Source organism: Haliaeetus albicilla, chromosome 20 (assembly GCF_947461875.1).
Source record: "Haliaeetus albicilla chromosome 20, bHalAlb1.1, whole genome shotgun sequence".
NCBI lineage: Eukaryota > Metazoa > Chordata > Aves > Accipitriformes > Accipitridae > Haliaeetus > Haliaeetus albicilla.
Window position 1 is genome coordinate 2,913,579 of NC_091502.1, and position 16,946 is coordinate 2,930,524.

General features: G+C 42.9%; 1 protein-coding gene across 4 annotated transcripts in view; it reads left to right on the forward strand.

Annotated features, from left to right (window-relative positions):
* Positions 1-16,946, forward strand: part of STARD13 (StAR related lipid transfer domain containing 13) — a 302,653-nt gene that overhangs the window by 62,853 nt on the left and 222,854 nt on the right. For 2 of the 4 annotated variants that reach the window (XM_069808019.1, XM_069808018.1), the window contains exon 3: positions 15,469-15,615. The exons of 1 other annotated variant lie outside the window; for it this stretch is intronic. In XM_069808019.1, the coding sequence (XP_069664120.1) occupies positions 15,469-15,615 (147 nt within the window). Of the gene's footprint in view, positions 1-12,950; positions 12,966-15,468; positions 15,616-16,946 lie in introns of those variants that run through there. One more of the 4 variants, XM_069808021.1, reaches the window with a different exon arrangement.

Below are 16,946 nucleotides of genomic sequence, written 5' to 3' on the forward strand. Positions count from 1 at the left end.
TATCTCAGTTTACCAAACGAGGGATGGTGAAAAAACACAATCCAGAAACACAGAGAGGTGATCTGCGAGAAGTGTCATCATAGAGCCTGTGGCCTGTTCAAAACTTTATCTGTAAGACTATATAGTTCTCCAGGCTGAAAGCTTTTGTGGATTTTATCAGGGAGGGAAGAGTGAAATCTGATCTCTATAATTTAGGCAATGAATCTTCACCTAAAATTTAGGTGTTGAAATATCTATGGTTCCTGATCATCCAGGGGACCTGGTGGAGTAGGCTTGGTGCTCTCATAGTTTAATTTTCTTCCCAGAGAAACTAGGGATGTGGGAGGAAGACGAGAGGGAGTGGGAGCGGAGACAGTGCACACCAGGTCTTGCCTCAACACAGAGTTAAGACATCAGCAGAATATTATCTGGATCTGGGTGTTAGGGAACGTATCCAGTTTCCACATTATAGAGAAAGTAGTCTGTCAAGTGAAGCACATAAATTCCTTATACAGTCAGACGAAAAGACATTGGTGTCTTTGAAGAGCTCCAGAGGGAGATCCCATCTGATTAAGTGCAGGCATTTAAGAGACTTAGACAATGAGAAGAAAAATGTGCCTCTTCACTCATCTCTCTCACTTCCAAAAATTTACACAAGGAGATTTATTTGTTGCTATGATCAGTGTCCTTATGTCATTTTGACAAGCTTCTTATAATTGAAATGCTGCAACTCATAAGCCCTTTCAAAACAGGGGATACAAAACATTAAAACTGAACAATGTACATGCACTATAAATAATACCTGGAACTAGTTTTCCAGTCACCAAGTATAGTGACATTTCTGATTTCAACAGCATACTCGGACTAACTCCCACCTCCCTTTAACTTCGGCCTATTCAAAACTTAAAAAAAAAAAAAAAAAATTACTGTTTGTGTTAAACCGTATCTTTAGTTACAGGTATCTTTAGTTTACTTCCTCACTCCTAATGATTTTTTTTTTCCAGAAAAGATTTTCAATGATGTACTTATCTGCTGCAATTTTGCCACATAAAATGATTTTCTTTTATGTGACTGTTCTTAACCTACTACTCTTCCCGCTGGCTGACATTCAGAAAGGAACTAACTACATCCCTGTCTTGATCCTTGGCCTTCTAATGAAGTTCACTGAATTCATCGAGGCTCTGCAAGAAGCAACTTGGCAGGGCTGACACCTGAACAGAAGCTGTTGAGAAACCCCTTTCCTCCTTATGAAAAATATAACAGCATGTGGGATGAGTGACACAAATCCTATAAAATCATCGAATAAGAACTGAACAACCCATCACCCTTCCTCACAATATGTTTTTCTTCAATTTCTCGATCAGGGACTAATTGCCCTTCATGAGAGAAAAAAATGTCATTTATAAAATCAAGTGTCTCAGGGCAGGAAGTGAAAACTTATTGTCCTGCTGTTTCTACAGAATTCACCTAATCGCCCCATGATGATTATCTCCGAAAAGTAAAGAATTGTTCCAAAGTGTTTTTCCGATTTAAGATTACCACACCAGCATCCTGCCGAACAAAATCATCCTGCTTTCCCATGGCCTCCTGGCTCACCCCTTTCAGCACCTCAGCTGCTGCCCGATACGTTCCCCACATCTCACTGTTTTCCCACCATACTCCAGTCCTCTCCCAGCATCCTTGCATTATCTCCAGTTTCCACCTCCCGCTATTTTCTCCACACCTGCCCATGTCTCCTCTATTTGCCTTTCCCCAGAATATCCCCAACTCCCCCCCCCACCATGATTCTGGCAAGAGACAAGATGTGCCTTAGCTATAGGTATCTTTTCACTGCCTGGCCAGTTAGCACATACATGCTCAGCAGCAGCTGCTCAGAAGCGATATGGGCTGATATTTCACCCTTGGCTTATAGTGGGCCATCATTTGAATCTTTTGTGTCTCTCCAGCCACAAATTTTGATCTCTCTAATATTTCTTCCCATCTTTCAAACTGGCTTGAAACTATCTAAAATACTCAAAAGTTGTGGGCAAAATGTCACAGCAGTTGAGCAACACCAAGGCGGAACAGTATGACTTTGTTCTCTTAAGACACTAAGCAAAAAAAAAAGAGAGAGAGAAAATATGAAATAATTACTTAAAGTATAATTACTTTACACATAAGTACCATAAAAATATAATGGAAGAAACTTGGAGGAAAAAATACATTTAGCATTTTAATTAAACCTATAAATTCTGATAATGAACACTTAGGAAAGGTCTATTACAAAAAGTAAATGAAACTAGAAAACTAGACCATCCTGAAGGAAAAATCAAGAGAACTGATTTTTAAAAGGTATTTCAAAATATTTTGATTGATGTGGTCCAATAGGTTTGAGTTTTATTTATTAAGGAAGAATAGAAATTGGAGTTTGATTTATTAGCATTTGTATTGAACCAAATGACAAAGGACCACAATTAAATTTAAGTTCCCCTGGCACTAGGAGCTGTACTGTAACATGATTCAAATTCAGGCTTCAAAGCCTTGATTCTCTGTTCTACCAGTTTCTCCTGAGTGTCATGATGTCAAGATAGGAGGCTAAGCCTCCAAACCTGGATCTGATGCTTTGCCAGACTTCACTCTTGGTAATTAAAGGAACTGTGATTACAGCCTGACTTTGGCTTCCAGCAGCCAGGATTTCTATTGTTCCTCCCTCCTTCCCCATAACCTTCCTTTTCATGCCCCAAAGTGTCATGGACTTTGATATCACCAGAAAGATAAAAAATGAGACTGTCCAAATCTGCCCACCCAGGGTCATTTTAATATGTCAAACCAGATAAGCAAATCTTAAATGCTTTCGGAAATGCTTGATTTTAGACATCCTTCTCTTGAGCTGTTCTGAAATCTAGGAGTTTGAAGAATTTTCTCTCTTGTCTGAAGTCTCCTTTTGTGTTCAAATATCAGAGCTGAGCTCAGGCTGCCTCACCACTAACAAAAGTAATCAACTGTCCCAGGGCAAACTGCAGTACAATCCAACGGTTCAAACACTGTTATGATTTCACAGTCGTGTGCTTCTGACAGCCAGTGTTGCCTAGGTTTGCGAATTTGGGTAAATTTTACATTTATAACTGTCTGACACTATCCATGCAGTTCCTGTTACTCATAAGATTGTTGAAATCAAGGGAATTTGATCAGATCTCAGATGTGACAATTATTTTTCTGAAGTTGCACAGAACCAGTCTCGACTGAGTCAGTGCAATTTATTCTGAGATCTGTCAGGTACGACAGAGGGGCAGGTAGTCCGTGTAGACCATTACAGATTTAACTGATTCCATGATTCTGTATTACGACATAACGTACAAATACATGTAACTGTTTAGACATGCAGTTAGCTGGTTTAAAGTGGAACGCTTGCACGGCAGTAACTGCAGCTTTGAACGTAAAAGCAGCAGCTTCCCACCCGTGTGCACAATTGCAGAAATATTTCTGAAAAAACGATTCTCTTTGGATGACTTTTAAGCCTTGTCCGCCTCTGCTCAGGTGTGCGAGCAAGGCATCGGTAGTAGGCTCCGCGCGCCCAGCTCTCCACGAAGCAGGTCTGGTCGTCCCAGCCAAAGCGCTCTTTCATCCTGGGGAAACTGAGGCACAGCCCTACGGAAAAGTCATTTTATGAGGGAGCAAAGCCAGCCCCAGTCGTGACAGTTTTTTACACCAAGACAAAGCACGGGGTTGGGGGGGGCTGCTGCCGGGGAAGGACCGAGGCAGCGGGCACCTCGGCGTCCCCCTCACGGCCCGGGCAGCCCGGCGGCTCCTCACGCCCGTCCCCGGCGAGGGGTTGGGGTCCTTGAGGCCACGGTCCCTTGAAGACAACGGGGACGGCCCGACCGCTCCCCACAGACCGGCGGGAGGCGGCTCCGGTGCTCAGCCTCGCCCTCTGGAGGAACGGCTCCCCGCTGACCGCCGCGCACGGCGGTTTCTCCTCACAGAACCCGTGAGGGCGGCCCCCTCCCTTCCCGGCTAACGGCTACCGGTGCGGGGCGCGAAGGGGGGGCACAACGGGCAAGACACAACCGGCCTCTCAGCGCCCTCAGCGTCTCCCAGCCGCCGCTGAGGTCCGTCCCCCCCCCGGCGGGACGAGCCCTTCTTCTCCCCCCTCAGCGGGCGGCGGGAGCCCGCTCTTCCCTGCCGGGCCGTTAGGGCGCGCTCTCGGGCCGCGGGTGCCTCCGCCCGCCGCCGCCCGCCAGGTGGCGCCGCAGCCCCGGCCAAGCCGGAGGCCTCCGCCACGTGACGGCGGCGCTGCGCGCGCACCTCGGGGCGCTGGCCGAGAAGGGGGGGGGAGGGGAGGAGAGGAGGCCGGCCGGCCGCCATTGTTGGCGGGGAGGGCGGGAAGCCCCGCGGCGGGATCCGCGCCCCGTCAGCCGCCGCCTTCGCCCCCCTCTTCAAGGCGAGGCGCCGGCTTCTCTCAGGCAGCCGCCGCCAGGGCTGCTCCTCCTCCTCCTCCTCCTTCTTCTTTTTCCCGGGCGGTAGGGCCGCTCCGAGCATGGCGGCTGGGCGGGGCGGTCGCCGTCCGCCTCTCGGCCGCCCGCGCCTCTCGGCTGAGGGAGAAGCTCGCCGCCGTTGCGGCGTGGAGGGGCGCGTCTGCTTCGAAACGTGTCCCGAACCCAGCCGTGCCGGGGGAAGGGCAGCGGGAGCTGCCGGCGCTTTTCCTCAGAGCCGCCCGGCGGGGAAGCGCTGGCCTCGGCCCCCGGGCCGGGCCGTAGGGCGGTCGTGGGGCCGGGCCTTGGCGCTCCTCAGCGGCGAGGGGGGCGTTGTGCTGTGCCCTTGAGCGCAAGGGTGCGGAGACGGCACGACCTGGTTGTGAAATAAAAGTTTCCCGAAGTGAAGGATGGGAAAAAGCAACGCTTTTTGTATGCTACTGGGAAACAAATGACTTGGGGCTAGACGCTGGAGGGGTCTGGGCGAATTGTGGTGGCCTGGGGGTCGTAACGTTAACAAATTGGGGTTCAGGCTGAAGTGGAGAAAAGCTGTCTTTGTTCTTTCTCTGCTGTATGATTTTTTGGAGGAAAAGCCTTTGTGGTGCCTTTCACTGGCTGGTTCTACTGTCTCGTATCCAGCATCCCCGGGAGGTTCTCTGCTGCTGTGAGAGCTGCCGTTTCAAAATCAGGTTTCTCTAACTCCAGTGTGATGTTAGGAGTGTGCCTGTCATAAAATAAACATAAATTAAATGCCACCCTTTATTTGGTGGGGTTATACCCAGGTGTTCTAAGACTCGCAGGTCTGTCTTATATTGGGACAACCACAGGGACTTTTGTGGAACAATATTAGTAGAATACGGGGAGACTTGGCCCAGGCTCTTGTACATGTTATACACAAACTGTAACTTTTCATAAATGTTTTTTGTTATTTTAGTTTAACAGATAAGCATAACTTGATATGAAGCTAAGTAATGTGAGATAATATAGGGATGTTTTAACAATTACAGTTGCATTTATTTAAGGAAAGCAAACATTTTTATATTATGTAAGTTTTTGAAATAATGTTGGCAATATGAATGATGGCAACTTTTGCTATTTTTGTTGCTCTAAAAGTTTCAAGAGTTTCAGGAGTGGTTAATAGAGTCATGGATTTTTAAAAAGGAATTTAAATATATCAATAAATACTTTACTCGCAGCAAATCCATAGATGGCATTTAACTTGTTTTTTAATAATACTGAAGCCTAGTAGTTAAACCTGGATACTTAGGTGTCAAACTTGTGAAGATCTGGGAATCGTGCCTAATTACTTCTCTGGGCCTAGGATTAATGCGCTCTCTTTACTGTTAGCTTGATGAAAATCTGTTCAGGATTTAATTTAGAAGGTTTACATTACTTCGATTATCTGCTCTTCTTTTCTTCTCTCATAATTCATGTTCCATCCTTTTCCCCATTGTCACCTATTCGTAGCCACCAAGAATATCTTCCCTTCTGCCAAGCTTTCTCTTCTTTGTCCTTGAGTACTCTAATTCCAGAAGGTGCCTTTCACTCTTTATTTTCTCCATTATTTTCTGATTTCTATTTAGAAGTGGATTGCTAATGTTAATATTTCTTCTTGCTAGTAGATTGCAAGAACTTTTGGGCAGGGAACAATGTCAAATTTGACAGAACTCCGTGAATGCTTGCGAATCTTGGAAACATTATTGGTTGGTTTTTTGGTTTTTTTTAATCCTGTTCAGTGGGATTTGGGGTTTTTTTGATAGTTTGTCATAAAATGACTGTAATACTGTCTTCTTATTTATGAGTTTCATGTTTGTCAGTAGTGTTTTGTGAGTTACATTTTTGTATGTAATGTAGGCACCAAAGAAGCACTGTATGACTTGCTCAGAAAATAGCGGCGAGCTGAAGTTCCATAATACTGAAGTACGCATGCAGATTTTTTATTTTACTAGTAGACTATAAGGAGGGCTATATGTAGCATGCAAGCACAGCATCAGAGTTTTAAATCTTGTTAGCATTTAAAAGCTACTAAGGTAGCAATCATTCACTCTGGGGAAGAAATATTTTCCCCTCCCTTACTCATTGTATTAAGATGCAACATGACCTGGTTTGCATTTATGTCTTGGAAGACCTAGATCGGACTAGAGTATTTGCTATAATGGTCTAATATTTAGACTAGACCATTTATTTACCAAAGACCTAAAACGTTGTTACAGAAGAATTCAGAATAATGCGCTGTTTCTTGAATGGGACCTTCATCAGGCTATGCACATCTTTAATAGAAGACGGAGGTTTCAGACGGAGCAGTGGATCTTGCAGCGTTTTGTAGTGTGCATGTCTATAAGTGAAAATGTTGTAACTGAAGAGCTGCCCTTGTCATGCTTTTGTTGACTATGATCTGAGAATTCATCCAGACCTGAATTATTAATATTTGGATTAAATCCAGAGTAATCTAGGACACAGGCAGAATTTGGTTGCTTGACATGAAAGTCCTGTTCGGTTTGTGGACTAATGGCCGCTGTTGCAGTACAACTTGCAGCTTATGGTACTGAAAACTGGGAGGGAGAGCATCCTGTGTGAAATACCAGGTTATTTTTGTCCAGTTGTTATCCTCTTTCTTTCAGCATCAGCTGCTGACCACTGTCTGAGACTGGCTATTGGCTAGTCAGGCACTGATAAAGTAGGGGGTTTTGATTATTTTCTGGGCTGTTTTCTCAATTTGAGATCTCCTGCTTGCTTTTTTCCTGCACGTGTCAAAATCGTACAATTCATTCTAAGACAAAGCTTGATGCTTAGCGTGAGGCTAACCTTGATTGGGAGACAGCACATAGGTGAGACTGGTTACTCGGAGTCGCTTTCGACGTAGAACCTACATGTATATCATGAGGGTGAAGGTTTCCACAAAACGCAATGGCAGCTGCTGCTTTCTTTGTAAAAGAAGGAGGTGCTGTGTTTACATTTTCCATAATTTAGTGGTTCATCTTCCCCAAAAGAGAAGGATTCAGCGTTCTCAACTGTTTGAAAGACATTAGCCTGTGTTTTCTACCTTCCAGAAGAATTTCTCATAGTAAGTTTTTATGGGCATAGGTTCTCGTAGCTTTCCCTGTGCAAAAATAATTCAAGTTTTGTTGGACAAATAAGACAAACTACACATGATGGAAGCAACTCAAATGTGTAGCCTGGGGATGAAGTCCTGTTTGTAGCACTAGAAGGCCAATACACTGGTCTTATCAAAGTGCTCAGCATAGTTGCTGGCTAAAACTCGCAGAACTCCTCTGATCTATTCCCCTCGAGGTAGGTGCCACAACTGGTAAAGTAGATTTTCATGCTTGTTTCCTCTTTGGCAAGAAGGAGAGGAGGAACTGCACAGCTATTTGTACCCGGCACTAAAGTGATACTATTTTTCTTCTTCCTGCCAATTTTTAAAATGATGGGAGAGCTGATATAAAATGCATTAGGCCTAAGATGAAGCTGAGCCCAGATCTTCTACATCCTGGGTAGCTCTGACCACAACATTTTCTAAAGAGAGAACCCTTTTTTAAGAAAACAGACTAAGCACTCTCCAGTCTCAAAAGGTATTCTATAGGTGCAGCTAAACACACTGGGGAGAAGGAGCTGCAAGTTACCTATTGTGGTATGTAACTTTTTGTGGATTTACTGGTGTGAGACCCCTCAGCTTTTGTGAAACCCAGTCTGAAACACACCATTGCTTAGTCAACAAGCACTGCAGGAAGATACCCTTCTGTAAACAGACATAGGTTAGTTACACTTTCCAGCGTAGTCATGGTAAGAGTAACCGTATTTTGAAGTTGGTAGTTTTTGGTGAAGAAGCAGTTAAATGCGTCTTCATACCTATGTGTGTAAACTGTTTTGATGCTCGTGGTCTCGAATTGCGATGTGCAGATACAACCACTTTTGCAGATGGTGCCAAGCCAAATGCAAACAGGCGGACTCGGGAATTTGACTACTGCCTAGAGCAGGTGTTTGGGATACAAGAAGCGTGGTTCACTTCCTCCAGCTCACAAGGTGGAGGAAATGGTGGAGTAGATAAATGAGGAGCTGGCATCCGCTGTGAAGCAGCTGAAGATGGGATAACCCAAGAGGATAATTCATGTGCTGAAATAGGAGCAGATGTCAATTAAGACAGCTTCTCTGGCCATTCGGGTGCCAGTTCTGCAGCATGTGCCAGCAGTACAGGCTTGTCAGACAGCCTGTTTGTGAAATTCAGTGTTGTTTGACATCATGATTTGTTAGAAGGTGGAGAATTGTAGGTATTGTGAACTGGGAAAATAAAAAAGGGTTTTTTTAATCATTGGAGCAAACCCAGTTATGATTAGATGTTAAAACCAACTACATGCCATTTTAAGTTGTCATTTTTTAAATGAGAAGTCCAATATGAAACTAGTTGCGTTTACTAGAAACAAAACAAACCTGCAACAGAGTTTTCATACTAGGCCATCTGGGACAACGAGCTACTGCACTTTAAAACTTCTGCAGAAGTGTGCAGTTGTTTTCCAAAGCATTTTGCCCCACACCTTTTCCTCAACTTCATTCCTTTCTTTTCCCTTTCCAAACTCTCTCTCTTGTCTGGGGTGAAGCACCATGCTGATACAGCTTATGGCCTTCAGTCCCAGAGATTGGCTCAGGTTTCTTCATGTGGGAAATATTTCCATAAACTAATATTTGGAAGACTCTGTTGGTACCAGGGCTCCTGTCCTGCCTAGCTTAGAGCAATAGTCCTTAAGAACTGATGCAGGAACCCTTGAAAGAGAGGTGGGACTTCAGAATTTTATTTTCTTTTATACAATGGACATTATCACTATGCAAAATCAATGTGTTGATTGCAAATTAAAGGCCAATTTACCAGCTCACTGCATGAGAGATTGAAAGCTGTTATAAAAAGTAATTGAGTCTATTTCTGAGCTGTTATGAGTTTGCCTTTAAAAAGTCAAATACATGAAATGAGGTAAGGGTTGTGTTACATTATTTTCTCATGGTACTACCTCTTGGGATTCCCTTTTCTCCCATGTTGTGCACCTTTTAATCATTAAAAAAACCCAAGTGTATATCCTTATTGTTCTATGTCTTGAAGTTAGCATTTCAGAAGGATCCAGATTGCTCTGAATTTTATGCAATGTCACTGAAGAGCTTTCATTTTCTGAGCAACCTAGCCTGGTTGCCTGCTGACTTGAGAGACTGAAGAGACTTTCCTTGATCATTTCAGAGGGATAGCAGTACAGTTCTTGGAAGTGCAAAGTGCGAACTGCAGAGTTTACTTTACCTGCTTTCTGGGACAAAAGTACCACAAGGTAGTTGTCCATCTAAAAGCTCTGTAAATATTTAAGCAACATTATAGTGGGATATGAGGAAAAATGCCCTTTGCAATATTTTATCTTCAATATAGAAGGCAGAGATAAATCTATATTGAGAATAAGAGTCCTTTGTATTCTAAATACTTTTTTTTTTTGGAAGGATTTTGTTTAGGGAACCGATCTGGCTTCCTCCCCCAGCCTCTGTAGGCAAAGCCAGCAGTGGCTGAGAGACCTTTTACACAGAGCTGCTTTTGAGAACTGAGGAGCCCCATCAGTGCAGCAAGACCAAAATGCAGTATTTGGTCGCTGAAATACTTGCACAAAATCATTCTTTGTGGATCTAGGCTGTACATCAGAGAGAATTTTATTTAAACTGATTTAATATTAGCAAGGAGGGTTAAATAGCATTGGTATTTTTTTATTCGGAGGTTAGTAATTTATCACTCAGAGTTGTACAATACATTATTTATCAGAACAATTGGACCTATTGAAGGTTTCTGAAGTGAAAGCCACAAGTTATCAGATAAATTTAGAGTTGTGTAATTTTCTCATAACCCTTCACTTGGAAGCCTTTCTGCTTCCAGTATAGTATGAGGTCTGGCAGAGAGGTTAACCCTGACCCCTGAGTGTTCTATATGGACTTGTTAATTTCTGCCACATTCTTTCAGTCTAAATTTAGATTTGCTGGCAGCTATTATGCCTATTGCAGTAAGCTTCATGGGCAAACCGTTGAAATAAATATGCCTTTTATCACAGATGTTTTTGCTGAATAAGATTAGTGAAGAACACTTGAAAGCTGAAAAACAGGGTGCAGAAGCCTTTGGTCGAAAAGGCACATATAGTTAAATGTCTGGAATGTATTTACTTCTCAATCTAAGGAAAGAGCAAGTAATTGTTTAGGTGATGGACCATAATCTTGTGCCCTCTTTTACCTCTGTAATTTGTTATTGGTAGTAATGAAATTTCAGCTATTGAACACAAAATCTGGATACATGTGTATATGCAACAAAAACATTAAGCTTGCTGTTCTAAAACAAACTTTGGTTGCTGTAGGAAGTAGCAATCTACAAGTAAATTTTATGCTTGGCTGATTGCTAAATGTGCCTTAGTAAATATTAAACAGTTGGGTAAATTCTTCACTTACAATAACTATCTGAGGCATAATAGCTGCATTTGTAACTGCTTCAAGGAAGTGCATATCACTTAATTTTATATTTAGCACAGAGGATACTTCTGTTTTATGGTATTTTTATTCTTTTTTGTCTAACCTGAGTATATGGGACTTGAGAAATCCATATGGCAAAGGAGTTCACTTTTATGGCCAGTATGTCGTTCTCTGCCTAATGTATGACATGATCTTCATAGATCCACCTTGAAAGATTTATTTGACGAGAGTCTCTCTCTCTCTACTACTGCTCATCTGTCTAGGATAGGATGAGAGGAAACGGCCTCAAGTTGCACCAGGGGAGGTTTAGATTGGCTATTAGGAAAAATTTCCTCACCAAAAGGGTTGTCAAGCATTGGAATAGGCTGCCCAGGGAAGTGGTTGAGTCACCGTCCCTGGAGGTGTTTAAAAGAGGTGGAGATGTGGCGCTTAGGGACATGGTTTAGTGGTGGACTTGGCAGCGTTAGGTTAACAGTTGGACTCGATGATCTTAAGGGTCTTTTCCAACCTAAATGATTCTGTGTTACGACATAACATACAAAAAGTGTTCCTGTAATGCACATCTGTCTCTAGGCTTTTCAGGTTCTTCAAAAGATAACAGCATTCCTATGCGTTGCTGAATGACTATGGCTCCAACAAAGAAAGGAGACCTTGAGAGTATATGGAAGGGAGTGTTCTCCCTGGACACCTTTTTAGGGGAGAAACAGTGGATAAAGCGGACCATGATTCTTAGATAATTTAGAGTGAGATTTTTGGTTTTTTTTTTCTCTTGAAGGGCAAGACACAAAAGCTTCCAAAGATACTCTGACCCTCCTGCCTCTGCAGTTGCTATGGGCAGGATACACTGATACTCAGCTCTTCTGAGCACTTTGATAGTGTCCAACCTAGTGACTAGGGCTGAACACTGGGGAGCTGTGTTCCTCGTGAATGGATTAGGCAGAATTTATTCACTCGTTAGAAGTCCTACTGTGCAGGCTGTATATTTTTGAATGTAAGTAGCATCATGTTTTTGCCGTTCAGCAGGAATTTCAGGCAACCTTTGAAACACATAGCCAATGAGCATTTGTTTCAAATGGTGCTTTTGTGCCAAATTTCCAATTAGTGAATGGCGTTTGTTAACTAGGCCCATTTGGCTTTATCTTGAGGGATAATGAAAACCCATCTTTTTCCTCATCCCCTTAATAGACACAATATAGAGTCTTACTGAACTAAAAAAGGCAGAACTGAATGGAGAAAGCTAGGAGAGTTTAGTTTGGGGAAACTCCTTAGGACTTGTATTTTTAAGAAACGACTGTGGTTTGAGTTATGTTACAGTAAAAAAAGAAATTTATAAAAATCAGGGGGGTTGGCTCACACAGAGGTATTGCAGAGTATTAATGAATGCTGGAAGTATCATTCCAGTAGGCAAATATTTGTGGAGATAAAGGCAGAGTGTGCTTCCCTACTGTTTTGGGTTTGTGTGGTGGGGGCTTGGTAGCAGGGGAGGGGGCTGCAGGGCCGGCTCCTGTGAGAAGCTTCTAGAAGCTTCCCCAGCTCCAAGCTGCTGGCCCAGGCTGAGCCCATCAGTGACGGTGGTAAGACCTGTGGGAGAGCAGATTTAAGAGGGGAAACCTGCAGAGAGCAGGGGGAGCGGGATGTGAGAGGAACCCCTCTGCGGATCCCGAGGTCAGGGAAGGAGGAGGGGATGCCCCTGCAGCCCGCGGGGAGGCGGCAGGCTGTCCCCCCCAGCCCGTGGAGGGGAGCGGGGGAGCAGATGCCCACCTGCAGCCCGGGGAGAGAGGAGCCCATGCCGGAGCTGGGGGATGGATGCCCCCGAAAATGGCCGCCACTCCATGGGAAAGCTCACGCTGGAGCAGGCTGTGCCTGAAGGACTGCAGCCCGTGGAAGGGACCCACACTGGAGCAGTTCATGGAGAACTGTCTCCCGTGGGAGGGACCCCACGGTGGAGCAGGGGACAAGTGAGGAGTCCTCCCCCTGAGGAGGAAGGAGCGGCAGAGACAAGGGGTGAGGAACCAACCCCGGCCCCCGTTCCCCGTCCCCCTGCACCGCTGCGGGGAGGAGGTAGACAGAACTGGGAGCGGAGTTGAGCTGGGAAGGAGGGAGGGCTGGGGGGAAGGTATTTTAAGATTTGGGTTTACTTCTCATTATCCTTGTTTTGATTTGATTTGTAACAAATCGATTTTGGGTTTTTTTCACCCAAGTTGAGTCTGTTTTTCACCTGTGACCATAATTGGTGAGTGATCCCTCCCTGTCCTTGTCTCGACCCATGAGCTTTTTGTTCTGTTTTCTCCTCCCCATCCCACTGCGGGGAGAGGAGTGAGCAGCCTCGTGGTGCTGTGTTGCCAGCTGGGCTTAAACCATGACACCTACCTAAGGAGCTGTATTTTTTATTGTAACGCAGTACCATGTGTATTGTTATGTGCATTTGGAGTGTCTTAGAAATATTTGGAAGCCTTTCTTACAGTCTTCATGAATTTTCATCTTTGTATTTTCTATGGAAAATGCTAAATTCGAGACACCTCTCCAGCTCCCTAAAATACTCTTTTTCTGTCATGGAACAGAAAATGGACTGTTTGCCCTTGTGTACGTCACTTCTACCTTTTATCGAACTCAGAAATCCAAACTTCTAATGTAACCTTCAGCATTTGTCACCTAGGAAGTAATTTTTGCATGGCTCACGGAAATCAGACACATTTTACTCATTTCCCTGTGTAATTGTTGCCTCAGAATTGTTTACCACTGATAAGTAAGAAAGCACATTCTTACATCTCCTTTTTCTTAAATTACAGTTTAAATGTGTTGCGAAATAGAACCTTCATATTAGATTTTGACCGTCTTTTGACATTCATTGTTGCTGGAGTTTGGGTTGGCTTGGATGTTTTGTCTTTGTTGAGGTTTTTTTGAGCATTCGTTAGTATTGGAAAGATCAGTACGTGAGGAAGCATAACTACAGGAAAATGTAGAATCTTTACTTTGTTTACAAATGAGTGTTGTAGACATATGTCAGCATGCACATTTCCTGTGTAAGATCATCTCACTCCAAATGGATTCAACATGAGGAGTGTCTTTTGATACTCCCTTTCTGTGGGACATCCTATATTTTACTTTAAAATGGTTGTGAAGACAATGGGAAGAAATCATACTATCTGTTTAAATAATTCTAATAGTTACAGAGTTGAAATACAGCTTAGCACTTTTAACAGCATTTCAGGAAAAATACTCAGAGGTTGTAAAAATTTGGGAAATTCCAAATAAAGATTTGGAAAACTAAGGATTGGGTATTTAATTTTCTATGCTTCAAATCAATCCCTAGATAATACTAGTCCCTCTGAAGGGAACGTGTCTGTTGGTAATATAGGACCAGGTGTCTGACAGTCTGGGGCCTTAGCTACTGTGGTGAAGCTGAGCAATTCCATTAGTAATAATATATGTCAGTGTTAATACTGGAGTGAGCCTCCTGGATTCTATTTGTAAAGCTTTTTTCTACAATAGCGAACAAATTACAATTATCTCTCTGTCCTACTTGTGAAACCCTCATGAGGAAACAAATCACCATAAAGATTTATCAGGTGAGAATAATAACAATATTCATCTAGCTCCCCTAGGTATTGTGGAGTGTTGGTATGATGCTCTTAGGATTTTGGTAGGATGGCAACGCAGTATTACTGTTTGTATGCTCAGTGTGTTAGAATTGTTTGCTATGAAATTATCCTCTGTGCAAAGATACGTATTGTTTGTGAAAGTAAGAAAGATGAAAGAACTGAAGTAGCTTCAGGACAGAGACTAATCTGGGGAGTGGTAGCTGCCCGTGATGACAGGGAGGTCAGTGTGACTGTATTTTTCTTGTGGATTATTAGAAGTGATCTGAATAAGGAAAATGAGGCATCATGCAGCAGCATGCACAGGGACTGCCATGGAAGGATGCTTGAGGGGAGTCACTGGAAAGGACTTTGAGGAAACTAAGGAACAGGAAAAGTATTTTTGGCAGTTACACTGCAATGGATTAGTGTTTTCATTATACAGTGAAGCGGTTCAGTTAAAAGGGGAAGATGCATCCATGAAAAGAGAAAGTGTCTGAGACCAATAAAGCATTCCCAATGGATGGGCAGAAGAAAGCTGCAAGACTTGACGAAGCCTGGAATCATAGTAGGGAATAAAATACAGTGCACATGATGACCTTCAATGTTCTGATTCTTATTGACAACAAGCAATCAGTGGAGAGATGCTAAAATAGAAGTGGCTTAAGGAGGAGACATTAAAGTTACTGTGGTTTTGGTCTTGGTTGTGCTTAGCTTGAGCTGGCAGTGGTTCACCCGAGATGAAGTGTTAGAAAGCCATTCAGATATACAGAAGTGGAGTGTGATCATTTGAGTCTGAAGAACAGCTATGAATGTTTGTCATCAGGATTGGAGTGATAATTGAAGCTTTCTAAATGGAGAAAAGTTACTCAAGGACAGGGAAAGAACTGGTCAGCTTTTTGCTTGAGGGCTAGAAGGAAAATGAGTATTCAAGTTACAAAAAGCTTGAATGTTTTAAGACTTCACATATGTTTGATCTCTTTTAGACCCAACCAGAAAAAGGATCTGAATGGTCAGACTCTATGTCATGTCTTATGAAGAAACTGGAACAGTTGAATTTAGATATTGAAGAAGCTCTGAGTGCTGGCTCTTCTCCCTCCAGTACTCCTTCTACCAAAAGGCACAAGCAACTGGTAAGAATAAAGTGTGTCATATGATATGTTTTCTAATGTTTAGCTATCAGATACTCATCAAGCCATGGTTTTCAAATCTGGTTTTGCTTCTGAATAGGCTGAGGAGCTCAGGTTCAAGGATAAAGTAAGTTACGGTTTTCACTCAATAATAACGAAATCTCTGATTTCATTAGACAGCTAACGACAAAATAACCAGAAATGCGATAGGATGAAACTTACAAGTTTTCTGTCAGTATGGCTTAAAATCATTAAACACGCTTTTCTAGAGGGGAATTTGAATCCATATGATTGCATTTGATAGTTTTTCAGGATAGAATGTTGTTAAATTAAAGTACCAGTGCTAGCCTATTTACACTTGTTGTATTTATTTAAAGACATAATAGCAAGAGAGACACTATGTGTCTTCATTAAGAGCTGAATTAATATTTTTGTCTCTTTATCTGAATATTTGATTTAGAGTTGCATTCCTCTAGTTAAGAATATTTTGTGATGGCAGGTGTCATCAGTTGACGACACACAGTTTCCCAAGCTTTTATTTTGAGGGCAAATGGGATTAAGGAGCAATGATATTATTATTTTAGCAATTTTTGAATAAGCAAGGTTTTTTATAGAAGCAAGTAACTGGAGAGTGAACAGCATGAGAAGTAGGAGTGTTTTTTCTCTGCTTTAGGCTATGATTAAAGTTCTTAAGATAGAGTTGTTTGGATTTGCAGCTCTGAATGTTAGTGCTGGCTTGAAATTCCTGGAAGGTGAGCTTGTCCGAATGCTTTTGCAGTCGCTGCTGTTTCAACGCTGCTTCATTTTGCAAAAGTAAATTCTTTAAGTAAATGTCTGTGTGGATCACAGTGTAAATGTTCATGTCTCTCAAGGTGGGACATTCAGAATCTTTCATCTTAGTGTTGCGCTTTGCAGTATGCATTTTCATATTCTGCGGAGAGAGTGTTAGTAACAGAGTGGCCATGACTGTCTCATCTCTTTCTTATTGTACATGTCAGCGAGTCAGAACCAGCTCTGTCCAACTGAATCAATTTCATCATTAACTTGTCTATTAATGGACAGTGTTCTGTCTTCTTGTAGGATACTGCTCAGTGTCTTCTGTCAAAATACGGTGGCAGTGTAGTCTGCTTTTCTGCCTGAAAGTGAAATCCAAGCCATCAGAGTTGAAGCACTTCCAGTTGTGAGGCGATCTGGTTTTGGTAACCAGTGATCCAAACACCTGTGATTTTATGGCTGTGCCTATTCTCCTAAGGCAAAAGCCATGGTTTGGTTAGGCATCATTCTTTTTCCATGATGACTTGAACATCATAGGACACTGGACTTCAAATCATTGC